The 27093-nt window shown below is 33.9% G+C and overlaps 1 protein-coding gene across 10 annotated transcripts in view; it reads left to right on the forward strand.

Moving 5' to 3' along the window:
- The window catches only part of ADGRL2 (adhesion G protein-coupled receptor L2), a 181181-nt gene that overhangs the window by 120335 nt on the left and 33753 nt on the right, over positions 1-27093 (forward strand). For 9 of the 10 annotated variants that reach the window (XM_060090008.1, XM_060090014.1, XM_060090016.1 and 6 more), the window contains 6 exons: positions 6579-6688; positions 12740-13540; positions 20001-20291; positions 20845-20948; positions 21791-21976; positions 25619-25802. In XM_060090008.1, the coding sequence (XP_059945991.1) occupies positions 6579-6688; positions 12740-13540; positions 20001-20291; positions 20845-20948; positions 21791-21976; positions 25619-25802 (1676 nt within the window). Of the gene's footprint in view, positions 1-6578; positions 6689-12739; positions 13541-20000; positions 20292-20844; positions 20949-21790; positions 21977-22790; positions 22830-25618; positions 25803-27093 lie in introns of all 10 variants that reach the window. The other variant, XM_060090017.1, reaches the window with a different exon arrangement.

Below are 27093 nucleotides of genomic sequence, written 5' to 3' on the forward strand. Positions count from 1 at the left end.
GATATAGTTCCCCATGTGGATGTGATTTTAAACTTCCACAGTACCCCTGTGAATGTTCTGTTTATATTTGGCATTTTGGAAAGGGATATCATTACATGTTTCCCTAGTACCTTGAAAACATTTATTTCATCTCCAAAAAGTAAGCAGTTTTAACTAAGACAGAAGGTAGCTCAGGAAAGAAACAGACCTGTTATTGCTAGTATTTTATAATTAAATTTAAAAAATAACAGATGCCACTAAGAGACTGAAATTATTGACACAGTCTTCACTGAACAGACATTCTCAATAAAGAATTGGACTAATAGTAGAGGATGACTCCAAATTCCAGCAAACATTAATTTTTAGTTTCTGTCATGATATACTAGGCTTTTCTGTTGAATGCTGGAGCATTTGTTCAAGTTGGTAGATTTTGCATTTTTAATCTTCCTTAGAACTGTGGTGAATAATGGCCCCTGGCAGGAGATAATGAAATTTTCTTAATTTATATTTTCAAGCAGAAGCTTCAATTGAAAATGGCATCCTATGACCTGGAGACATAGCTCTAGTGCAAGTTTCAGGGGAGATGCAATAATAATGCAGTGCCACCGAGATGAGGAAAGATGGGACAGTGAAGAAGTAATTTAAGGAAGAAAAAAGAATGTACCAAAGCTTTATTATAGCATATCTAATGATCTGTTGAAGATTCCCAATGGTTTTTGGAGCATGACTGGAGAAACTAATGTTATCTTGCCAAAACAGAAGCCCCTGCTTAATCAGCAGAACAAGACTATTGATTAAAACACCTCTCACAATAGATTACACATGGAATCTCATCTCCATACTTTGCACTTGGTAAAGTGTAATAATGAGTGTAAGGTAATCAAAAGAAGAGTAAAAGCAATTTGTTGGGCACTGTACAATTCAAAATTAGAGTTGGAAAGGAAACAAATTTGCATGAATACTTCAGCCTTTTTTTAAAGCTGTACATAGGAAATCATATGGGGAATACAGGGAATACTCCGGAAGAACAAAAGATGTTCTGCCCCTTTTAAGATTTGAAAATCTATGTCCATCTCATATAAAGGAGTAATACTCTTATTACTGATGTTTTTGTTGTTGTTGGTAATTCATATTTGTTAAGGGATTGTGCAGAGAGTTTGCCTGCATTATCTTATTTAACCTTAACGACAAACTTCTAAAGAGGGTATTATGGTTTACAGATGAGAAAGCTAAGGTTGAAAGGTTTAATATGTTGCTTATGGACTCATAGTGAAGTAAGCAGCAAGGCTGGAACTAAAACCCCAATTCTTTTTTATTCTAAAGCCTCTGCTTTTAAACACTCATCTCCCCAGTTAGCAAATAATTTTGCTTCTGAACAGAGTCAAACGATATTCTGTGCTGGTGATTTCATACAGCTTATTCTCAGCTTATAATAACATATGCATTGTTCCTTCTTTCATTTACAGTTTTAAAAGATGAAGGAAAGCAGCATATTAATAGTTTGTTTGCATTATTAATATTTCATTAGTGATGAAGCACTACTGTCCCCTAAATAGGAAGATAATGTTTCTTCAAATTCTGCTGTTTAATCTGTGCATGATAATTTATACATAATTTCCATATACTAGTATGTAAATTAATGATAATATACATTTGTAAAATGCATTTTTATCAATTACACATTTTTCTTGGCAATATTTAGATTAGAAAATTAGAGGAAGAAATATTTAATATGAGAGAAAGTTGCAACCTAAAATAATGTATAGAAATAACATAGGTGATTTTTTTAATAGTGCTTTTAAACCAACGATGTAAAATAATGTTTAGCCTTTTATCTACACATGGCAACTTGGAAATTTTTGGAAATGTGGTTAGAATATTAAAAATGATCATACGCTTAGATCTGAGACTGAGTGCGTATGTAGTTTTACATTAACTTAGTAGGTGGTATTACATCATACATTATATCCCAGAAATTGCTTAGAAGTAAATTTTTGCAAGGGTTGCCTTTATGTCCCTTGAGTTCTTTCTAAAAACAATTGTATAGTATAATGTTTTCTATAGTTGAGCCACTTTATTAAAATGTATTTGAATAAATAAGTCAAAGGTTGACTGTAGAAAAATTTGCAGTAATTATAGTGGATCTTGTTTTGGTTTGTTATTTTTAATGATACCTTCCTTCTAGGGAACACAGTATATTTTTACAGATTGCCAAAATTTTATTTCCAGATTTGTTTAGTGTTAGATATTTTCATTAGCTAGGAAAAGATTATACTTTCCTTCTGTCGTTGAAAATGGGCTTACATGTGATGTATACATGTACTTAGAAATTGTACTTATTTAGGTTAGGAATTTATAAATAACTAGCCTGCTGGCTCAACATTAGAGCAACTAAAACCCTTGATTCTTATGATTAAAATTAGCAAGAGAAGATATGTTAACAATGTAAGCTGTGTTATGTACTTGCTGCATAAATCATAGTCATCACTAAATGCTTTTCTATTTCACTTGTATTTTATTAAGCTTTATAGAGTAAAAGCATGTGTTCGCACATATAATTTATTCTTTACTAAAGTACCTAAACCTGTCTCTAACCCAGTGGTCCTCATAAATCAGAATCATCAGCAGAGCTAGTTAAAACACAGATTGCTGGGTACTAGCCTCCAGAGTTTCTGAGGCTGTTGGCCTTGGGTGCGACCTGAGAATGAATTTCTAACAAGTTCCCAGTTGATGCTGGGGCTGCTGGCCTGAGGACCACATTTTGAGAACCCGTGCTTTAACTATCCTCACTCATCTGTTCAGCCTTACAAACACCAAATAAAATAACATCAATTATTTAAAAGTTGAAGTGTTTCTTTATAATGAACAGTAATTGCATTTCCTTCAAGTCATAATTAAAGGTCCACCTACTTAAAAAACCCTATTTATCCTTTTCTGCCTTATTCTCATTTATACTGAATTTTTATTTTTCACATTTAGGAAAAGTATAAATTTTTAACGTCATGGATCCACATGGTATTACTAAAATATACTGATACTTTAATTGTTAATGTAACCATACCTTAACTGATAAATCTTTTTTTCTGGAGTAAGAGAGAGAAACTCATGAGGGGAGTTGCGCTTAGGGCTGAGAATGCAAACAACTGAATGCCTTTCCTGTCTTGGCTTAGTTGTGACTTTTTATTTTCATTAGAGTGAAAACTTGAAGCTGAGCAGTTGGTGGGAATTTACTTTGCTTCTGTGGCTAATTGCTTTCTCTTTCCCTATCATCTTGAATGATAGCAGTTTACAGTTTTATAGCCTTAACCAACAGTGTATTGGTTAAGGAATTTTCAGATTTTTCTTAGTACTAACAGCCCACATTGGGTATTTCCTTTTCCCTAGTTTCCTCACACTTTCTGTATTTGGAAACTTAAGGCTACTTGCATAAAGGAATTTACATGGTCTGTATTTTTAATAATTTCCATCATTTGGTCCTCTAAAATTTTAGGTTTTCTTATCCATGAATCAAGATACTAGTATGCAAATCTGATATTCTTATACCTTTGTGTTCCTCTTCTTGCTGACCCTTTACTATTTTAGCACCCAAATTCCTTTTTTTCCTCAAGATTAATTTTTTGCACTTCTTTTTTTTTTTTTTTTTTTTGTGGTACGCGGGCTTCTCACTGCTGTGGCCTCTCCCGTTGCGGAGCACAGGCTCCGGATGCGCAGGCTCAGCGGCCATGGCGCACGGACCCAGCCGCTCCGCGGCATGTGGGATCTTCCCAAACCGGGGCACGAACCCGTGTCCCCTGCATCGGCAGGCGGACTCTCAACCACTGCGCCACCAGGGAAGCCCTGCACTTCTGATATATAAAATGAACCTTTTTGACATCTTGAGAGACCATGAATTCTAGAAATCTATATAATTGTATTTGCAGGAACTCCATTAAGTTTCTTTACCTTCAATTTTACTTAAGCACACAGACCTAAAATTAATACTTTATGCTGTCTTAGAGTGAATGCATTGTACAATGTGATTATTAAAAGAAATTTTAAAAATTACATGGTTGATATAAATTATTATAATTGCTTTTGACATTAATTTGAACTTGTAATTGTGGTCAGGTGACTAATGCAGAGTTGTTCAGAAAAAGTAAATATGAGCAGTTATTTTTCATTTTATGGTGTTTGTCTTCTTTTAAACAAAATATAATGAAAACAGGACTACTTATCCCTTGTATACTTCCTGCCAATATACTGTGACATTGACTAAAAGACATTTCAAATCCCATTTTAAAGTCATATTTATTCTTACAGTGGGAAGAAACCTGGAAAATCATCTGTATGTTCTTTAGTTTTGAAAAAACGATATAAATTTCCAAATCCTTTGAGCAACTTCCTTCTTCACCTTGGTCCAAAGTCCTTCGTGCTCTTGATCTGTTTCAACCCTGAGTACAGTCCCCTTTCTCTCTCACCTGTTCCTGGTTTGGTGGGGAGGGAGGCTCCAATGGGAAGGGAAGGGTGATGAAGTATATGAAAAGTTTACTCACGAGTGGAATTGTTGTTTTATGGGATTTCTACCATGAATACATTTTGAATAAATATTAAAACCATTTACAACATGGCAGAGCTTCGTTAGTGGCTATAAAATATATATAGAAGGAGTGTATGAAAGGGATATCTAACTCATAGGAGTTTAGATTTCTTTGTTTCTGAGAAGTGTGAGGGTGAGATAAAGGGACGATCTTTGTAGGTATGAATAAGTACAAGCAAGGAAATTAAAGTTTTTAATTTTTGATGGGGACCAGGTTAGTAGTTGAGAATTCCTGAGATCAAGAAACTTTAAAAAGAAGCAATGAACTCTTGTTACTGTAAAATATAAGAAGAAAATAAAACATTAGTTCAAACAATAGATGTTGGTCTGCTGAGAAATCTTAAATCCATTTGCTGTTTAAAATTTTAGGATATAAAATTTGTTCCACTATTCATGTTAAAATAATTCATTTACACTAAATGGAGAACCATTGGCAAATTTTTATAAATGATTGAACCCATTTAAGAGAAATACGGAATAAGGGGAGTAAAACGTGATGTTGCATAAGAATGTGACACTGCATTGTTTACATTATCTGTGCTTTTGAAAATTATTTTATATGGTATGTTTAAAAAATATGGCATAAGGTATTACGGATTATGATAAAAGTTATTAGTTTAATATTTGTACAATTTTAGTTATAATTTATTTAATATTTAAAATGTCCATTTGAAGTTCATTTATTATACCTTGACCTATAAAATTTACCTGTTTGGTCCTGTAGAAGTTTTCAGGTCTTGCTGCTCAACAGGGAAGAATCAACCTGGTTTGAGTTGAAGTGGCTCTAAGGTGCATGACTTACATACCTACCCCTCTCTAACACAGTTCTCCTTCCACCCTCCGTGAATTAGTTGTGCTAAAAATGGGGCTACTTTTTCATTCTTTATTTGCCATGCTATAGTCTAGTTATTTAATGTACTATAGAATGTCTGGTATTCAAATTATCAAGTAAATTTCGTTAAAATGCTCTTACTCTGCTTGCTTTGTCTTCCTAATTTATATACTAGCAGAAAATACAATAATAACCCTGAAAATATTACATTCCATTGGGTTGTAATCAAGTTAAATATAAAGGAAATGGTTCTTGCCTTTATATAGCTTATAACAGGATCATTTGGACAAATTCATAGAACTCAAATAAATATCATCTTGCCTGGAATTCTAGCTTAATTCTAATAATCTCAATGACAATGAATTAACGACAACACAAAAATAAGAAAATACTTCCAATAGGAATAAATAGGACATTCTAGGCATCATGTTAGTGACATTCTTTTTAGTGTTGTATTTCAGGGAGTACTAATTTAGAAAAACCTAATTCATAGTCATATCATGTTGATAGTATAAGCATATTGCTCTATGAAAATAGTAAGTGTAACACAATGCTTAGACACTCAGTATTATGTACCACACACTATGCTAAATGCTTTAAATTCATTCTGTCATTTATGCAGGCCATAGCACGGAAGGTGTGATCAATTAGCTTGGTATCTGGTATTCAAGAGTGTATAAGTACCTGTAATAGAACGCTTAACGCAAAACGGGATTTAGAGGATAAGCTTAAAACCTGGCTCTTCCTTTGTTTCAGTATGTTGTCAAAATTTAGTTTCAAGCTATTCAGTTTATGACTCTGTTTTGTTCAGTTCCATTCTTGTTCAGTACCATTTTAAAGTAAATTTTAATTCTTAAATATGGTGAGTATTCAGGTAAGTTTCTTTTTTTTAGTACATGTTGAACATGTCAAAAATTCCAATTAAAATGTATACTAAAAGAAGAGAGAACTGTTAGTGATTTTCTTTTTATTTCCAGTTAAAATTCAGTGTGACCCATGATACAGAAATATTACAACATAAAGAAAATAGGACTTTTGTAACTCTTTACAGCAACCTAATATCAGTTGAATTTTTAAATTTATGGTACTAGTTGCTTGAAGAAAATATGGATCGGTTCTCTATTATATTTCTTTAGTAAAAATAAACAAATACATTATTGTTACACAAGTTTGATTTGTTTTGTTTTCCAGGTGCAACAATCGAACACAGTGTATAGTAGTTACTGGGTCAGATGTATTTCCTGATCCATGTCCTGGAACATACAAATATCTTGAGGTCCAATATGAATGTGTCCCTTACAGTAAGTATGAAGCTTGTATTTTTCACTTTCTAAATCATTCCTCGTTGATGCTGAAAGAGGACACATGTGAAAGAAGCATATGTTTATGGCCTACAAAACTATTATGCATGCAGAGCACTAACAGACTCGGGCCTCCAATTAGTTTCATGAAATGTGGAAGGAAGCCATAGTGTGATGCTGGCCAAGTGTCTGTCTGTGTTCTTAAGTGTTTGGCTTTTAAGGCTAGTGTTTTTCCAGAAAACAAACTTGAATTAGCTATTCAATAGGGCAGATAGAAATCTGTACTTTTGCCCAATACCAGTTGCTGACAAATTGGTTTGGCTCACAGTTTTCTAAAGAAGGAATTGACTTCGGTTTTAATCGTGAGCTACTTGAATGGCTACCTGCTGTTGTGGTAACTTTAATGCCTGGTGAAAGCTACCATTGCAGTAACTGAGGCAAGTGCTTTCCTTTTTGTCCCTTGTCCTTAAGAGAGTATTCCTTTACCAGATTCAGTGACTAAATCTTAATGCTAAGTAAAACAAATGTAACAAAGCCTTGCACATATTTTTAATTTGCAACATCCATTTTTAGTTATTATCCTTTAGAGGAATATTTAAAATTCAGTTGGAAACTTCGTAAGTAGGCTTCAGCTAATTCTGTAATTCTGTGTAGTTTTCCTCCTAATCTCAGAATTCATACTTATGAATTGGATTCTGTATTTTCAACAGGAAAAAAACATTTTAGACAATTAAAAAGATTAAGTATATTACTTAATTTTCATCAGGTAATTTGGTTTCGTTCTTGACTTCTTTACTTCTTAAATTGGATAAACATGTCATGCCACCTTAATTCACAGGCATTTGAATTTAAAATTCTTTAGCAGCAATTTTATGATTTGCTTTAGAGGACTTCCCTCCTTAAAAAAAGATGGACTCAAACTAATAATGAAATTGCTTTTTCCAGAAGCTCAAAAACCAGATCACTAGCTCTGATAGATTCATATATTCAAACTATCAATATTTCTGAAACCAAAGAGCTGATTTTAGATAGATATACTATGCCCAGTATGGTTGTAATACATACTTACACATCCTGTGAAGGCACTGTCGTCTCTGTCTTCTCTGCCTGCAGTTTTGATAAATTGGCTTTTTGTGGGGTATCAGTTAAAGGCCAAACACAGATTATCTTTTCATCCCTGCTCTGTGTTGTGTTACTGTGAAATGGAGGCTTTTTATGTTTTCAGTATTTTCTATACCATTTGAAGGATTGGAAGCCTACTGAGTGCACTGATCTTTATATCGTTTCTCCTGTGTGTAGTGTTGGTGGCTTACATAATCATTCTCCTTTGCCACTGGAGGAACATTGTATTCTTTTGAGCTAACCAAAGTTTTGTTCCATAAAGTCACTTGCAGTTGAATTTAGTATGGTTTCTGTCCTCAAATTAGAAAAGGAATACAGCATCCATTCCCAAACAGTGGAATCAGTCAGAGCTGCCAAGAATTATGTCTTTCTGGAGCCAGTTCCTGTAATCTAGTCCATAGATCAAGAACAGTGTTAAGAAAATATTATTTTCAGACTTTTAAGTTATTTCTTGCGCTGTTTAAGAAAGGAAAATGTGGATATCTTCTGGAACATCTAACTTTCAAAATTTACTTTTTCAGTTCTCCAGAAGTAATGTACACTGTGTAATAAACTTGCAAATAGCAATACTCAGAGAAGTATTTGTTCTTTTTAGTTTTTGTCCTTAAAAAAAAAAACCCAGTAATTAATTTGCTGTTATCTTTCTAGATGTTTGCACGAGACAGAAATAAGTCTATGGCTTTTTTAAACTACTCCTTGCTAAAGAGTAGAAGTAATTACAATTCCTATATACTGTTCAGTAGTGACACACTATAAATTGCATGATGTTCACTAATATTAAAATTAATGCAAAGGATCTTTTTAGATTGTTCTGATCTTATTTAGGACTGTGTATCTTCTTAATCTCTTTTCCCCATTATCCTCTCCTTTTGTTTCTTTATGCTTCTGTCCTTTATAACCATCTCTTGTTTTTATTTTAAGCGTCTAGCTTTCACTTTTCCCTTGTTTTAATAGTATTTTGGTACTTTGTAGTGTTTGCATACTCCTTTTACACTTAATTGATAAAAACTGTCACTGTCAGATAACATTTATTATGTGTCTGTTACCACCTGGCTTTATGCCAGTTTCTATCCAGAGCAAATTCTTCAGGAGCATATCCATCCCAAACTGTTTCCACTTAATTAAAAAAAAATTTAGAAATTTTCCATGATCTCTGAAAATTTTATAAGTTTACTCAACAGAGTCCATTATAAATGCTGTTGTTTTTTAACTTTGTATGTTTATAGACAGGCACATATATTTGATTAGTAAGTGAATGAATGTGTGTTTAAAAGAAGCCATAAGGATCTTGTAGGATAAAGGAGAGTAATCAGATCAGAGTTTCCGTATCCTACAGGTGCGATTTGGTTTTAATTTTTGTAACCTCTTATCTCAAATTATCATTAAGTTATTAAAGTTATACCATAAATTCAGCTAAGTTTTATTTTATGAGAAAAAAAAACTTTTACTATTCATTGAATCATTATTAATGAATAAGCATAAGATTATTCAAAATGAAATAGTGTGTCACTGCAGATACAGAGTATGTAGGCTTTATTTTGTTTGGGTAGATTTCTTGTCTTGAATAACCGTGTCCTCCACTGATGTTAGTGGGTCACGTATTTATGTTTGTTCTATAGCATAGTAAATGTATTGTTATGAATTAATTCATACAGTCTCTTAAGACAAGTTGCAATATATATTTGTGATGAAGAATGCTAATTTCACTAATTTTATTGTATTTTTATATTTTTCTCGGTTGAGAGAATTTTGGCTGATTTGACAAATATATATCCTTTGGGTTGTCATAAAAATCATGATGTAAGGTCTTTTGTTTTGAATATCCATATTTTATGCACTTCATCAATCAAAAGTTTTATTTAATTTTTTTTTACTTTTACATTTGTATGTTACTTCTCAGTTTTCATTAGAATTATAAATTATATACAATATATATCCATTTTATTTTCTTTAATATAAATATAAAAGTTAAATCTTGAATGAAGTCATCCCTATTTAATATTTTGCTCAGTAACTGCCCTGTCATTTTAATGTATTAAATAATAAAACCCAGCCATTTTCAATTAATGGAAAACAAAATATATTTTCTACATCCTTTATTGAACTTGTTTTACGTTCTGTTTTAAATGCGTAACATATTTTAAAATGTATTATTCCCATCTTTGCATTTAATTGATATATTTCAGTATAATCATCCTTTTCTAAAAATAAAGAATCTAGCTCTATATAAAGATAGTCTGAGCAGACTCAACACTAATGATTTATTTTATCCTCATTTTCCCACCATGCCCTTCCTTTATTGATTCTAAGCAGGTATAATATTGCTCTTCACTGAGCAGTAATTTTAGGAGCAGTGGTTTATAAAAAAGAATTGTTCCACATCAGTAACACTGAATTTCCTTTTTACTGGATGTAGTCAGGTTTACGCATTAATAGAGCAAGTATGTTTCCTGAAAATGGTTAAATAGACCAAGTTGGACGGAGGAGGTGGTGTCTTAATGTGGAAGGTTTCCTATGGCAAAAATATTTGTGTGATATGTTTCTCCCTAAGGTATTTCAGGAGGTCAGCATTTAATCTTGATGAATTAACATAATTTTTAAAAATTAATCAAGCTAAGCCATCTTAATGAAATGTGCAACTACAGTATCTTTGAGTAGTCAGTTTGGAGATACAGTATTAGCACACCCTAATGCATTTTAATAAGGGAAGAGGGAGAATCACAGACATTAATCTGGTCTCTTTATGAAATTCAGGCAACATACTTCAAAACCTACATACAAAATCTAAAATAGTATTTTATGGTTTGTAATTATTAGAATACTATTTACCAGCAAGAATCTTATATAGCATACTTCCTAACTGCATAATCCATTTCTTTAAACTTCTTGGAGGGAGGAATTTTTTCTCCTATAACTCTACTAATCAGGTTTGTTTTATGAAAGCATTTACCTTTTATGGGGTCTGTGGAATCAAGGTATCTGCTTTGAATGCTTGGTATGATTGTTGTTGCATGCTAGCTTGCTTTTGTGTAAATTGATGATGGTAGACAATGTCATAATAAGCTAACCATAATTCTTTCTTCCTTTTTTCTCCTTGCCTACTGTGCTTGCTTTTTCCTTGTATGTATTTTGCTTACTTTTTTTTAAATAGACTTTGTATTACAAGTTTGAGATATAGAGAATTTAATAAGAATTTTATAATATAAAGTATATATAAATGTAAATAAGTAAATTTACTAATTATTAGTGGGGAAGAAAGGTACTACCTTAGCCTACTGTTCAAAATAACTATTGGGGTAAAGGGGGAGGCTTGTATATTCCTGAAAAGGAGGCAGATTTTTTATAGTTAAGATAGATTTTTCTAGAAACAGAAAATTTAATAGAAAAAAATTGAAACGTGCTGAGATGCATAATTATATATTTCTTCTTACATAAGTATCTTTGAAAAATGTAACAATATCAGTATTCATTAGCTTTGACCTGAGCTTCAAAATTGAGTTGCCATGTTTATAAATATATTTCCCTGTTGTTATGCTTACCTAATTTTAGTCAGCTTAATAATGAGTTCGCATGATAAGATAAATGGGGATGATACACCTATGCATGCATTTGTGTCTATAGCCTACCTATTTAAAGTAAAACTTGATAAGAATGCTGAGTGACTTGGGAAAGGCAAGAGTATGTACACCATGCATTAGTGAAGAGTTTCATTATTTATTCAGGTACACTAAGTGAAGCAACATGCCAACGTATTTGTATTGCCTCCTTAATCTTCTAAAATGATTGATCCATGTTCTTTTATGTAACTTTAGTATCTTTTCTCCTGCTAGGTTTTCCTGTTGTGTTTCTCTTTATCCAAAGTAGTGCAGCTCTTATTCTTCTTATATTTAGCATCTATTATGAATTCAGTCTTAGACTGTCAATTTATTTTAATCTTTTTTCTTTTTTCCTTGCACTTTTTTTTTCTTCCAATGCTTAAAATAGAAGTGGAGCAAAAAGGTAAATAACGTATACAGTTTGAACCCCAGCTCCCTGTTATGTGCCTTATGGATGTTACCTTCTCCCTTCCCTTCCCCTACAACACTCCTGACAGTAATATATAATCAGCAGGATCTCATAAATGCACCTCATAAAGAAGTCGACTGTTTACAGTGAAATTATATGACCGCTAAATCTGGTGATGGGGTAAAATTTCTGAAGTCGGCGAGGGGGAGCTGTCCTTTCTCTGTTTCTTTTCACTCTTTATCTCTTTCTCTGATACCCTTGGATATTTTATTATTAAAGTGTCATCTTGCCTGGCTTCCAGAACCCTCTCCATAGCATGCCATGGTTACAGGGTCTCCTGGTCGTTTCATCACTCCTTTCCTCGTATTTACTTTTCTCTGCTTCTAATTGCATTTTCCGAATATTTATGTTCCTTCAATTGAAGCACTTCTGTTTTCAGTCTAAGTTCCATAGACGTTCTAAATAAGCCTTCACATTGGGTTTGTCTTATTTGCTTAATTTTGGTGTTCTGCTTTTGGGAGCTTATAAGTGGGCTAAGGAAGGGAGGGTCTTCCTTAAGACCAAAGTTTGGTCTAAAAGTACTTTGTTCACCCTTATGTACAAAGCTCAGAGTTTTAAAGCATAAATTACCGAATTATAAGATAAAAACACATAGCAAAAATGTAAATTGTTAGCTCAATCATGAATGATCTTAAACTTACGTTTGTATTTGTGAAAATAAACCCCAGCCGCTTTGTATGCTGGTACATCAATTATGGTAACTTGAGGAAAGAAAGGTAGTACTTGTATTAAATATAATTTCTGGTAAAATTGAATGCTAATAGAGTGAATTTTTCTCTTTTGATCTATGATCATTAAAACTTGCGTTTGCCTGTATAGTCTTTTAACTTTGCTTAATTCTTGTTTTTTCTCTGTGACTGTTAGTTTTTGTGTGCCCTGGGACCTTGAAAGCCATTGTGGATTCACCATGTATATATGAAGCTGAACAAAAGGCAGGTGCTTGGTGCAAGGACCCTCTTCAGGCTGCAGATAAAATTTATTTCATGCCCTGGACTCCATATCGTACTGATACTTTAATAGAATATGCTTCTTTAGAAGATTTCCAAAACAGTCGCCAAACAACAACATACAAACTTCCAAATCGAGTAGATGGTACTGGATTTGTGGTATATGATGGTGCTGTCTTCTTTAACAAAGAAAGAACAAGGAATATTGTGAAATTTGACTTGAGGACTAGAATTAAGAGTGGAGAGGCCATAATTAACTATGCTAACTATCATGATACCTCACCATATAGGTGGGGAGGAAAAACTGATATTGACCTAGCAGTTGATGAAAATGGCTTATGGGTCATTTATGCCACTGAACAGAACAATGGAATGATAGTTATTAGCCAACTGAATCCATACACTCTTCGCTTTGAAGCAACGTGGGAAACTGTGTATGACAAGCGAGCTGCATCAAATGCTTTTATGATCTGTGGAGTCCTTTATGTGGTCAGGTCAGTTTATCAAGACAATGAGAGTGAAACAGGCAAGAATGCAATTGATTATATTTACAATACCCGATTAAACCGAGGAGAATATGTAGATGTTCCCTTCCCCAACCAGTATCAGTATATTGCTGCAGTGGATTACAATCCAAGAGATAACCAACTCTACGTGTGGAACAATAACTTCATTTTACGATATTCTCTGGAGTTTGGTCCACCTGATCCTGCCCAAGGTAAGAATGTTTGCTTGCTAATGCTTATATCTTTTATGAACAGTTTATTTTTAAGACTTCTTAATTTTTTTCCTATTTATTTTCTTTCCCTTTTCATAGTTCAAGGGCAAATGATAATATTGTGGCATTTCAAATTGTCACATACTGTGTACACTTTACCATTTTCTTTTCCTGAATTTCTTCGTTTAAATGTTGGTTTCAAAAAGTTGTAGCATCCTTGGTCAGTTTAGATTTTCATTGCTAAACATGTAATGCCAACTACAAACCTGTTAGCTTTGTGTGTTTTTTCTACCTGACTTTTGAATTGATTATAATCTATGTGCAGACATTTTAACTTCTTGGCGCCAGTGGTTAAAGGAAATTTTTGTTAGGAAGTCCCAGGAGAATTGCTAGGCTTGATGTACAATGCCAGGCATAAGTATTCTGAAGTTTTGGCCTCTGCTCTCTGGGTAGGAGAAGGAGTCATCCAACATCTTACTAGATCATTGTGTGAAATAACACATTTTTATTTCCCAATAAATTTGTGACTGTTTTAGGTCAGTATTTCTGTGACTTTAACTGTTACACATGGACTAAGCACTGAATGATCCCAAGTGTTGATTTATGAAGACAAATCCGCTAGCATTTTTAAATTTGTGTTCTCTTTAGGTATCTTTATGGAGGATCATTACTTTATAAATCTTTGGAAACATATTTTAGTTTAGCAAGTTAATTCAGTTCTGCAGTGAACAATTTTTGAGGGTAAATGAAGTTTTGAATATTTCATTAAAACAAGATTACCTCATACTCATGATAGAAGAATGACCTCTTAATATATTATTATAGAGCTTGTACTTATTATGTCTTTTCTATTTGAACAATAGTATTTGTGTTTTAAAGATCTGAATTATTTAAATTTTCTGAGTTAATTAGAATTTTCATATTATTGAGTTACTTCAAAATTGTAGGAGCCAGAATGTTCTTTGAAGTGACTAAATCAATCTCTTCAACAAGGTGGAACATAAATTAATATCTTTTTCTTCTGTTAAAGCAGTATACATTCACACACTTAAACACAATTACATATACCCACACATAGTTTAGGGTATAATGTTACTAAGTTCTAAATATTGTCATAGGGTTAGGACCTCAAAAGCAGAAGCCTTTTGTAACTGAATTTCTAATTTGAGTTATAGAATACAAAAATATGTGATTTTTCTTCTTAACATAAGGGCAATAATGACATATGACTCAGTATAAGCCCCCTTTTTCTCTAATTCATGTATGTCTAGAATTTGTTGGGTTAAAATTGTAGCAATGTCCCATTGTTAAACTTTCAACAATGAAATCTGTTAGGACATAAAAATCTTTGTTGATAGTCTTATACTATCTTTTTTCTCTTGAGGCTAGCAATTTGGGATGGTTCCTATATCTCAGTTGTTTTTCTAAATGCTAGTACTATGCTTCTCCTTTATTCTATAGCTTTGTAAAAGGCAAAAGGTCAGTAATCGAAAAAATTCGACACTGTGGAGGTACATGTGTTAATCATTTTTGTAACCTGTATTACTCTCATAGCTGTTAAATTTATCTTGGGTGGCAGTAAATCTCTTTCCCTCCATTAGAAAAAAAAAAAGAAAATAATTTTATTTTATTTTATTTTTTTTTTTTTGCGGTACGCGAGCCTCTCACTGTTGTGGCCTCTCCCGTTATGGAGCACAGGCTCCGGATGCGCAGGCTCAGCGGCCATGGCTTATGGGCCCAGCCGCTCCTCGGCATGTGGGGGATCTTCCCAGACCGGGACACGAACCCGTGTCCCCTGCATCGGCAGGCGGACTCTCAACCACTGCGCCACCAGGGAAGTCCAGAAAATAAATTTAAAAAATGTAAATTCATAATCAGGCAGCACCTAAAGTTGAGTACAGATGCAGCTCAACAAGGAATCATTGCCTCCCTGCTTGTCACAGAGTACTTCATAAAATACAAGATGAGTAATAATGTCATTTTCCACATGTGGCTTATGTTCTAGTAAATAACTTGATCCATTTCAGATGAAAGAATCTTTGATAATTTGGATGCTTTTTGGAAAAAGCAGTTACCAGCTTCAAAAATGAGAAACTTAGGGCCTCCCTGGTGGCGCAAGTGGTTGAGAGTCCGCCTGCCGATGCAGGGGATACGGGTTTGTGCCCCGGTCTGGGAGGATCCCATATGCCACGGAGCGGCTGGGCCCGTGAGCCATGGCCGCTGAGCCTGCGCGTCCGGAGCCTGCGCGTCCGGAGCCTGTGCTCCGCAACGGGGGAGGCCACAACAGTGAGAGGCCCGCATACCGCAAAAAAAAAAAAAAAAAAAAAAAAAAAAAAGAGAAACTTAGCCATATGTGGTAACTGCATTCCTACAGCTGTGTTGTGTTATCCAAAATAGTTAACCATTCTTAAACATTCTCAGAAAGTGAAAATTCGTATTGACCCCTTATTAAACCCTTAGTGGTAAAAAGTTTTATCTGACCTAAATTTCTTGCTGATGTTTGAATTGTATTCTCTTATTCACGTGCTCTTTATAATTTATCTTCAAATGCTTTTAGAGAGACTCCTGCCTCGCTCATCTAAGATATGTGCTGTTATCTAACTGCATGTAGATGGGGCATTGCAGAACTATTGTGGCTCATACATTTAGGTCAAACCAGTAAGCCACTGTCAGCAAGTCTTATGTACTAGCTTTGCTACCATGTATATAGCTGAAGTGTACATTGTGCTGTAAAACGGATAATTTTTCATTGTGGACTGTTTCACACTGTATTAGCTTCAATACTTTTCCCCATTTATAAATCCAAGCCTTTCATTCCTAACAGCACAAGTATATTATTGCTTGGCCTTGATAATGTTTTCAAATACATCTTTCTTTTTTTCTTTAAATTTTTAGCTTTTTGTGATCTTGGCATAGTTAATTTGCTCCATTTCCTTGAACTAGGTCTGTTTTTCCCCTTTTACTTTCTTTCTCTATAAAATGGGCTTAGAAAAATCCCATTTCAGTCATATATTAACTCTTTTCTATGTCTTTATCTGAATTGATTTATATATTTACTTAATCTGTCTTCAGATTTGCTATCCCAAACATTATTGAAAAATATTGTGTCTTGAGTTTTGACAGTTTCTGAATATCTGTCTTAGAGTAATAATGAAGTATGACACTTAAACAACATGAGGGAAATTTTTTATCAAGAGAGCCATTTAGGTCTATTACTTAGGAAGTGTTTAGCATAGAATACATATTTCTTAAAACATCTTCCCACTGATAATGGATGCTAATTAAAAGATGATCAGTGTTTTTAGACATCGAATAAGGGTAAATTTAATAAATCTGCAGTTTTGCCTTACCAGGCTACAGACTCACTCTAACTGGAATTCATTCAGTGAATAATGGGTGAGTTTGGGGACTTGGAAGAGGGAAGTAACCACCCGTATTGTCCTTCAAATCTTTTCACACAGGAAAAAGCTGGTGATAATTAGCAAGTTCTTAGTAAATACTGTCATAGTAAATTGAACCATTCTGTATGTGTTTGTTGAAATTTTCATGGGTACCTATTAAATATGTTTATTAACATTATTGGCACCGTTTCTACATCTCTGTACTCAAATAATAAATGGTAGGTAGAATGTTAAGTCATTTAATCTGTGTGTTTGATATGGCACCTGATAACTCTGGGACAGGCTCTGTAAAGTAGGGTTTAGATTTATGATATAAGTCTATTGTGAGTTGCCATGTTTTCTGTTACCATTTATAGGATATTCTTGAGTTTTGAGCCTTTTGCCACATACGGTTCCTTATGAAACTTTTTATTGCTTCAGTATCTTATGTTCCCACATTTTTTCTTCTTTTAAAGATTTATGCAGAACAGTGTCAGTTAAATGCTCCAAAATAAGGGCAAATTGCTTTGTAGGGTGCCCTACTTTCCCAGAGTCTCTGAAAATCTTTTACCTAGAAAAGTAAGATCATGACATTTAAGAGTATGGACAAGTGAACCTGAACAAATTGCTTAACCTCCTCCATGGCTCAGTCTTCTCTTTTGTAAAAGGAAGATAATCATAGTGCCTACTTCATGGGGTTGTGGTAAGGATTAAATAAGATGATCTGATGATCCATGAATGGTGATTAGCATAGCATCTGGTACATAAATGCTGAATAAGTGTAAGCTTTTATCATCATGGGGTGCCCTGTTGCGACCTGTCTTCACCTAAGGAAAGAAATATTAATTTTTAGAAATACCTCTTCATTTCTAGCTTCAACATTAGAAAAAAATGCTTTCCTTGAAGTTGTTAAACTTTGGCCTTGCAAAATCTTATAGTTGTCCTAAAGGGTTTCATTTTGCCACTTAAAGTTGATGTTCATGTTTATTTTCATGATACCCCAATATTTCATTGATTTACCTTTGAAGAATGTGTTGCTTCCCTTTAAACTTCTTTTGATGAACAAAAGGTAAAAAGGTATGAAAATTTATTATCAGTGACACATGCAAATAGGGTATAGAATGTTGCATGAAATTTTGTGCATTTAATAAAAGTCATTTTTGCCTACCTTCACTCACTTATGAATCTTTACTGATGTTCAGCAAACAGATCACTAATTGTAGTATTGTTAATACATATGTCAGTGATTAAATATGTACTAATTAGCACAGTGTCAAGGGATACATCAGGTGTAGCACTAAACCATTTTGCTCTGCCCTTTTCTCTTTGTTCCGAATCCCCCTGCCCCCGGCTTTTAGATTTCATTCAGCAGCATTCACTTGACACTTCTGCAAAAGATTGTGATGCTTTTGACAAATGTTAATTGAGAAAGCACTGAAAGCCTGGCTGCATTGTAATCAAAAGAAAATTAGGAGGTTTAACAGGATGTCAGGGAAGCGCTTTACAGAAAAAGATAAACAGGTTTGAATAGGTTTCTGCCGCAGCTGGCTAGGCATGATGCTTGGCTAATGTACACAGGCTTCTCTCATATGGTCAGTAACTGATGCCCTGGAAATAAAACATTGCTTAAGAAGTTTCTCTTGTGATAGAATGAAAAAAGGGTTTAAAAAATGTGTCTTGCACTTATTGATAACAAGCTTCTCACTACTAAAGAACTAGAAACAAGTGCACACTACTTTTTCTGATAAATTTAGCATACTCTGTCATAGAGTCAGAATTATGTAAACTATTTATGGACCAGAGCTTAATATTATCAGTGATAATATGAATTTGTTTTCCAAGGAGTTTTAATATTCTAGTTTTTTTCTTATGTATAAAAAAGCCATAAAGTAAGTTAATGTTTTATAAGATTATTTGAAAAAATAGTTATTTTTAGTTTGCTCTACTCAATTTAAATTTAAGGCATCATATTTATAAGGTCTTAAGAGCCAGTAATCTAAATGTTGATAAAACTATAGTGTGATCACCTAATAGATTTTAAATGATGCCATTAAAGTTTTACTGACAGAATTTTTGTTTTTTTAAATTAATTAAGTGTTAATTAATGAAGGAAACATTAAGCTCCATTATTATTTTAACCTAGTGGATTTAACAGTTTAAAAGTAATGTTGGAAGTCCAAAATAACCTTAAAATATTTTTCTTTTAAAATGTCTACTCTTAAATCCACTTTTATATTTTTAAATCTTTTTATACTCTCTGTTAAGGGTCAGTAGGATATGTAGGGTTGTTTTCAAATTAGGCATTATTTGATCAAACCCGTTATCTTGATTTGAGATTGCATTGTAACCTCTGGCCAGAACTAGTTTCCTTTTCATACCTGTGTTTTCAAAAGTAAAAATGTGGAAGCCTCAGTTGTTTCCTTACTGAAACAGTGCAAGCATGCCCAGCTTATCTTCTGTTTGGATCTAATCAGGCATGCTCAAAAATCTCTCAAGCAAGAATTGCTGCTGGGTGGAAAGATGTTACAGTATTTGTTTTCTTGCAAGATGCAGAGTGGGTGACTTGAAATTTTCTGCTGTCCTAATTATATGTAATGGTTAGACTTTTGTTGATACTTTGAATTTTATTGTTTCAGAGTATGAATTTATATAAGAAACGGATTTTTCTAAATTATGTATTTGATATGACATAATGTATTTGATATGTACATTGAAATTTTCTGTATGAAACTGTCCTTCATTTCCTGTTACATGATATATGATGAAATTGTACATAAAATTTATTATCAAATATTTCATTGAGAAGTAAGCCTAGCACAATTAGAGTCATAGAGCAAAATCTATGGTAAATCCTAAACTGCCATCGCTTAGCCAACAATATGAATAAATTGGAATAAATGAAGAGATTTATTCTTCCTCCCACCCTACGAATATTCTCATTAATTTCTCATTTTGTTGGTGCTGGGGTAGTTGGATGGGTAGGGGTTTTGTGTGTGTGTGTGTGTGTGTGTGTGTGTGTGTACACGTTCACATGAATGCGAGTGTGTGTTTGAGATTAACATACTCATCTTTTTTCCTAGTGCCTACCACAGCTGTGACAGTAACTACTTCAGCTGAGATGTTCAAAACCACAGTATCAACCACAAGCGCTTCACAGAAAGGCCCCATGAGCACAACTGTAGCTGGATCTCAGGAAGGAAGCAAAGGGACAAAACCACCTCCAGCAGTTTCTACAACCAAAATTCCTCCAGTAACAAATATTTTTCCCCTGCCAGAGAGATTCTGTGAAGCATTAGACGCAAGGGGGATAAGGTGGCCTCAGACACAAAGGGGAATGATGGTTGAACGACCATGTCCCAAGGGAACGAGAGGTATTTCCTGTCAAATACTATATATACATTTTAAAACTTATTTTAAGTAGGTTCTGAATTACACAGAAGTGATTTTATTTGAGGAAAGAGATATTTACAATAGCTAACTTCATTGTTGTTTTTGTTACTTTGGTAATATAGCACATGTAGACAACTTAAAGGTTTTTAAACTGTAAAAGTCATTTAAGGTCAGGCACTGAATTACCTCTCCCTCTTAAAGACCTAGGTCAAGCCTGAGATTTTTGCCCATGGATTCTCTAGTGAGGCTTCCTTACAGCTGTCTTTCTCATTGCAATGTATCATTTTGGACGAGTCCCAAGAAAATCAAGGGCTTTTTGTTTGTTTGCTGTAAATGTCTGATATTTCTGTGCTGACTTTATATTTACTGTTTATAGTCTTCATTATACCCTACTTTTCATCAGTTACTGTCAACTACTTCCATTAATGTTTATTCAAAATTTAACACACGGAGTAGGATCATCATAGCTGATTTCCCGAATGCATGCAGAAAAAATGGTTTCAATTTCACTGTTGCTTTCTACATCTGTTGTAGGAACTGCCTCGTATCTCTGCATGCTTTCCACTGGAACATGGAACCCTAGGGGCCCCGATCTTAGCAACTGTACCTCACACTGGGTAAATCAGCTGGCTCAGAAGGTTGGTTGGAACCTTTTAATATGATACACATTGGTGATTAAGGGCTTTAACTTCTAACATAAATAATTTAGCTTTGTATGTTAAAACCAGCTTCGTTGCTCTTTGTTCAGTGTAAAAGTAAAAAATTATGCATAGCTTTGTCTGTAAACTATTTATTCAAAGTTACATATGTTTTAGGGCATGCTGTTTTCTATGTTAAGCTTTTTAATGAGTACATACTTGCTTAATTTCATTCATATTTAGTTCTGTTTCTTTTGATGTTTGTAAGACAAATAGTGTATTGGCCTAATAAATCAAATATCATTAATTTGCAACTGAATCCACAGAATGCAAGCAGATGTTCATATTGCATATGATTATGATAGAATAAGAAAAATGACTTTAAAAAGCATTAGTAACTTTAATATTACAGTGTAATGCAGTGACATTTTAGTTTCTCCTTCACCATCTACCTTTCTAAAATGCAAGCAGTAGATAATAGCCCTCAGTATTATATTGATTACATTCTCACTTAAATTTCTGGATCATTGGAATAAATAAGTAAGATTTAAAAATAGCAGTTTTAAATGGTTGCAGTGAAATGAGAGAACTATCTCAAATTTTTTAAAGGATTTCTGATTTTTTTACCTTTTGTTTCTTTAAAATATCTGATTAAGTATATTTTTTTGAGGATCTAAGAATCTTTAATCATCTGAAATGAAGAGAAAGTTATTGGTCTCAGTTGCAGATTTTGACATATTTGCAAATATTTTTCTCACCACAACAAAGATACTTGGGAAAAGAACAAGAAGCCACAAACAGAACAAGAAATCTTACTGAGATAATATAAACTGTCATTTCAGATCAGAAGTGGAGAAAACGCTGCTAGCCTTGCCAATGAACTGGCTAAACATACCAAAGGGCCAGTGTTTGCTGGGGACGTGAGTTCTTCGGTGAGGTTGATGGAGCAGTTGGTGGACATTCTTGATGCGCAACTGCAGGAACTGAAACCTAGTGAAAAGGATTCAGCTGGACGGAGTTATAACAAGGTAGGTAGAAATTTTCTGCTATTTTCAATTAGATGTTTTGTATGGCTGCTCTGGTTTCTTCCAGCAGTTGACTGCCTAACTTTTGGCCCCCTTGACAAACGCATAGAAACAGAACTTCTAATTTGGTTCATATCTCAAGAAAGAATTATAGTTGGGAAAGGACCAACGTGCACACCCATCCCCACCCCCCAAATGACGCTAATTACCTGAGGGAGATTTTTGTTGGTGGTAAACTTCATCTGCCTGGTTGTGGTCAGTACTCTCACTTTGGAAGGCCCACTAGGAGAGATTGTGTTATACAACTCATATACTAATACAGTCAACTCTTGTGATTGTAAGAAAATTGTGATGCATATAGGAATGTTAGCCACTGAAATACTGTTTTCAGTGGTAGGTTTTGAGAGAAGGACAAGTTTCCTTTGCTAGTAGTATAGTGTGTTAGTGCTACTAATTTTTCCTACCTTAACAAAAGTTTGATAGTTATTTTAACCATACTATAAAGTGTTTATATGAAATTCATATGAATCTGAAATCTGTGGCTGAAATGGTTTTATGGTTTTTTTCTTCCTTTTCATCACATACTTTGTCTCTAGGTTTATCAAGATACTTTGGATTATCATATTTAGTAAAATACAGCTGAAAACTGAATACACAATCTTGGCAATCAGTATAGACTCACAAAAATCCAGAGGATTACGGTACATAATAAATGCTGAGCTCAGGACCACCAGCTTAATTTTTGAGGATTTCTTCTTTCCTCAATTTTCAACAGATAAAAATCTAACCTCTGATTTTCTTTTCTTTTACTAAAAAGCTCCAAAAACGAGAGAAGACATGCAGGGCTTACCTTAAGGTATCTCCCCTGTGCTGTCACCCTGCTTTCTCCCTTCTTCAGCTACCTGCTATGCTTTATCATCTTGCTGCATGATCCAATGTATTTCAGTCTTTGATAATTATATAATGTGCCCCATATCAGCTGTACAAATGTTGGCTTTTCACAGGTATATTACTCTCAGAATAAGCAAATAATTTATTTTTATAATTTTTGCTGTTTTTCCATTCATCCAAACATACAAGAATTTTAATGAAATATCCTCTGAATTGGAAAGTAATCATAAAGTCTCATTATTTCCTGTTGTCATCTCTGTGGATTGAAAAACAACTTGAGTAAAACAGCTATGATATATTCTTGGCAGTTTATCATATCAAAGACTGTGTAGTCATAATGTATGTGCATGAAAAAGTCACTGCTTTCTTATCTCTGTGGTGTACTCTTAAATAAAATAGGCTTTGTCTTGAAATTTTTTGGAGTCATTTCTAGAATCAGGTTGATATGGGGATGGGTTACTAGAAATAAAATATAAATAATGTGACAGTGCTCTCGATATATCTTATATGTTGGTTTTTATCGAGATGATAGAAACAGAAAGCCACTGTTTGGCTCAGAATCCTTGTCCACTGCAGCCAGTTTTTCTCACTGGTATATCCAAGTAAAATAGGAAACATGGTGAGGCTAACAGTGGAATTATGCCAAGCCAGTTCTGTGTGGTAGATCCAAATAATAAAGAAGTTCCTTTTGCTGGGGATGGTTACTTTCTAACCCTACTCATCTGGGGACCATATTCCTAGTCAATCAAACCTTGAAGAACTGAGCTGTATATGTATGAAAACAAAACAAAAGAACTTTGTAAGTTTTGTAGAATAGAGATTATTCAAAAATATGACTTCACCAGTTTTAGTTGGCAAGATCTAGAAAAAAAGAACAGCATTTCACTAACGAGTAATAGACATTGTTGCGTCTGAGAACTTTACAAGAAAAGGCAGTGGGAAAGTCTGTTTTTAGGTGGTAATATCTTGAAAGTCCCTTATTAGCCTGTTTAATGGGGGCAAAGAAATACATACTGAAGTGTATAGAATTTGTTATATGGAAATTTTCAGCTCACCTTTAAGGTATTAATGTGTGAAATGTAATAATTAGTATGTTGCCCAGGACATATATCTCAGTGGGAATAGAACAGCTTTTTTTCTTTGGCAGGGAGACTACTTCAGGAATATGATTAGGCTAATGATCATTTTGATTCCACTAGAAAAATACAACTGGTAATAACTAAGGAGCATTACAAATTAATAAAAGCATGCCATCAGCGAGTTATGTGTATAGGTAGTAAATTTCAGTATGACCTTAATTTCTGACCAGTGTCATTTTCAGTATGTCTCAAGTGAGCTTCTGTGTTCAGATAAAACTAATAAAACTCCTTAAGTTACAAATCAGAAGCTGACTTACACTATGCAAATGAAGCGAGTTCCTGCTTTGTGACAGAGGATTCATTTGTAACTTAGATTAGAGGCTCCAGTCTGTATTTCTTGGTGACCAATGAACCTGGCCTCAGCAGACCAATTTCTGTTCCACTCTAGTTAATGGCTGCAGCAGTATCAGTGTGAGCATTTTGACTATTCTGTCTCGCATTAGAGAGAGAAAAGCCTTTAATGCCACTTACGAGTATCTTCTACCTGCCAGGAAGGTCATGGTGGCTCACGTGGCAGACAGAACAAGGATATTAAGATGGACTAAGCTAATTAATCTTAACTCTGACAGTAGCCTCAAACAACTTTTCCCCGTGCTCATTTCAGTATAGTACCTCAAACCAGCAATTTTTGTTGTTCTTTGTAGAGTGTGTATTTTTTTTCTCAGTGATTATCAATAGATCAAAACAATTGATATTTGGGCTTAATGACACATTATGGCTAGGTAAATGGGAAAGAGTAAATAAACTCAGTGATTTCAGCTATCCAAGCAATAGTCAGTGTACAGATACAGTAAGTATCAGTACAAAAGCCTGCCTTCAATTGCTTAACTGACCGGGTTACATTTTTATTTAATGTTGTTTTACATGGTAATAAACTAAACCTACACATATGAATATTTATAACTTGGGTATTCATTAAGACTTTACTTTGCCTTTCTGTTTTCTTAAATTATTAGTATAGGTTTTAAATATTTTGACTGTTCTCTTGATCTCCTTAAAAACAGATGATTGTTTATGAATTAAGGTATACTCTCAAGTGTTTTTTAGCTGACCAGGCAATTGGAAGAGTGAAAATGTTCACAGATAATTTATACACTTTGAAATCACCTTGTTTTTTTTCCCAATGATAATAACTAGACAATGTTATAAGGCACACTTTTGGTTATTATTTTAGTTCAGGTTCCAAAAAACAATATGGTTTAATTTTCAGGCATAGATATTAGGCTACTCTAGAGACACCAGTGTTTTCTATTTAGAACATTTAAGTCTTGAGGTTATATGTAGGAGTGACCATGCATGTAGGGGTAATACCTCAGGTTAAGAGCTGACACTGGTTTTATTTCTTTTCAACGATTGAAATATGATTAGATAAACAGAAACGAGTCATCTCTTTATACTTAGTCTTTATAATCAAATAGTAGTCTACTGATCTTCAGCTAGTTCTATTTTGAAAGGGTCAGCCGTCAAGTTGGCCAGATATATGTTGTCCAGGTGTTCTTCCATAAGAGTAAATCATCATGACAGATAAATATTACAATTGTCACTAGTCAGTGATTGAAAATCACCTTGGTATTAGAAGCAGTCAGAACTAATGATAGTTTTCTAATGGATGCAGGCAATTGTTGACACAGTGGACAACCTTCTGAGACCTGAAGCTTTGGAATCATGGAAACACATGAATTCTTCTGAACAAGCGCATACTGCAACAATGCTACTGGATACATTGGAAGAAGGAGCTTTTGTCCTGGCTGACAATCTCGTAGAACCAACCAGGGTCTCAATGCCCACAGAAAATATTGGTGAGTGAATCTATTGTCAGGTTTAATTTTGATTTAGAAGATAGATGTTTAAGAGAATAATGCTTCCATTGAGTCTTTTGAGTTATTTCCCAATGCCGAACGTCTATTTTGTCCAATTATTTTTGTCCCTTAATAAGAGATATTATTGATCACACTCATAAAATTAATGCAAAAGCCAAAATCTATCCTATGTCTTTTAAAAGTTGGTGTTTTTTTCCAACTGAAAAATCATTAAAGGAAAACAGTGTGTAGAGTACTTAACTGCCAGAATATGGACTGCTTACATAATGAAAGTGCTTGCTGTGGAGCTGTGGCGAATGCCTTTCCATTTTATACAATACATTCCTAATGAGGTAAAATTACTTTCTGGAATGCGTTCTCCCAAATATTTTAGGCACGCAGATATTTGAGCCAAACGTTTATATTAAACAGAACTGCTTTCAGGTGAAAATGTGGTCAGTGAACTACATCACCCATAGAGCAGAATATCCATGCTTTATAGACTGTAAAATAGCTGCAGATAGTTTTGAAGCATCATTTAGAATTTAAATGCTGGCAGTGAGAGGTAAGAATTCACTTTTGATGGTATTTGAAAGAAGTACTACTGTAAGTACAGTGAAATTATATTAATTTAGGCTTGAGTGATTTAGATTGTTATTCAGTGGGGTTGAGCTCGGATGAAGTTTTAGTATCCCTTCGTAAAGTAAAAAAGTTTCCAAAGCATAAATGTAAAAAACCCCAAAGGGAACACAGACTACTCTTCCATCGAAAGAGTGCATTGGAGCATCAGATATTGAATGAAGTTTTGCTGTCTGGAATGCCATATTTTATTGCCTTATTGTGCCTACCTAAGTATGAGACTTTTATTTAAAAATACAGAGAAACAAGGTATATAGGAGAAATAGACATCAATCAGATTGTGATACCTGGATTTAAATTCAAAGCCTTAAGTTTATTTTAAATAACTGAGTTTTTAGGGAAAAAGGTATATTAAAATCATGTTTTTATTTACTTTATGAGATTTTGAAATGACAAATAACTTAATAACTTTAAGTGAAATCAAAATAATTTGGCCTGCTTTAATGTGGGAGACCAGTCAAAAGGAAAGTGATATTCTACCATAGTTTAGTAGGAATAGAAGATGAATAAAGCTCCTATTTTATGTCTAAAGCTTTTGCTATTTTTAGGTTAATTTATTTAGTAGTCTAATAAAATTCCTAACATACACATTAAACAATTATTCTCAAATGTTTCCAGGGACGTACCTGTAAGGTAAAGGAGTGTGGACTTG

Source organism: Mesoplodon densirostris, chromosome 2 (assembly GCF_025265405.1).
Source record: "Mesoplodon densirostris isolate mMesDen1 chromosome 2, mMesDen1 primary haplotype, whole genome shotgun sequence".
Classification (NCBI taxonomy): Eukaryota; Metazoa; Chordata; class Mammalia; order Artiodactyla; family Ziphiidae; genus Mesoplodon; species Mesoplodon densirostris.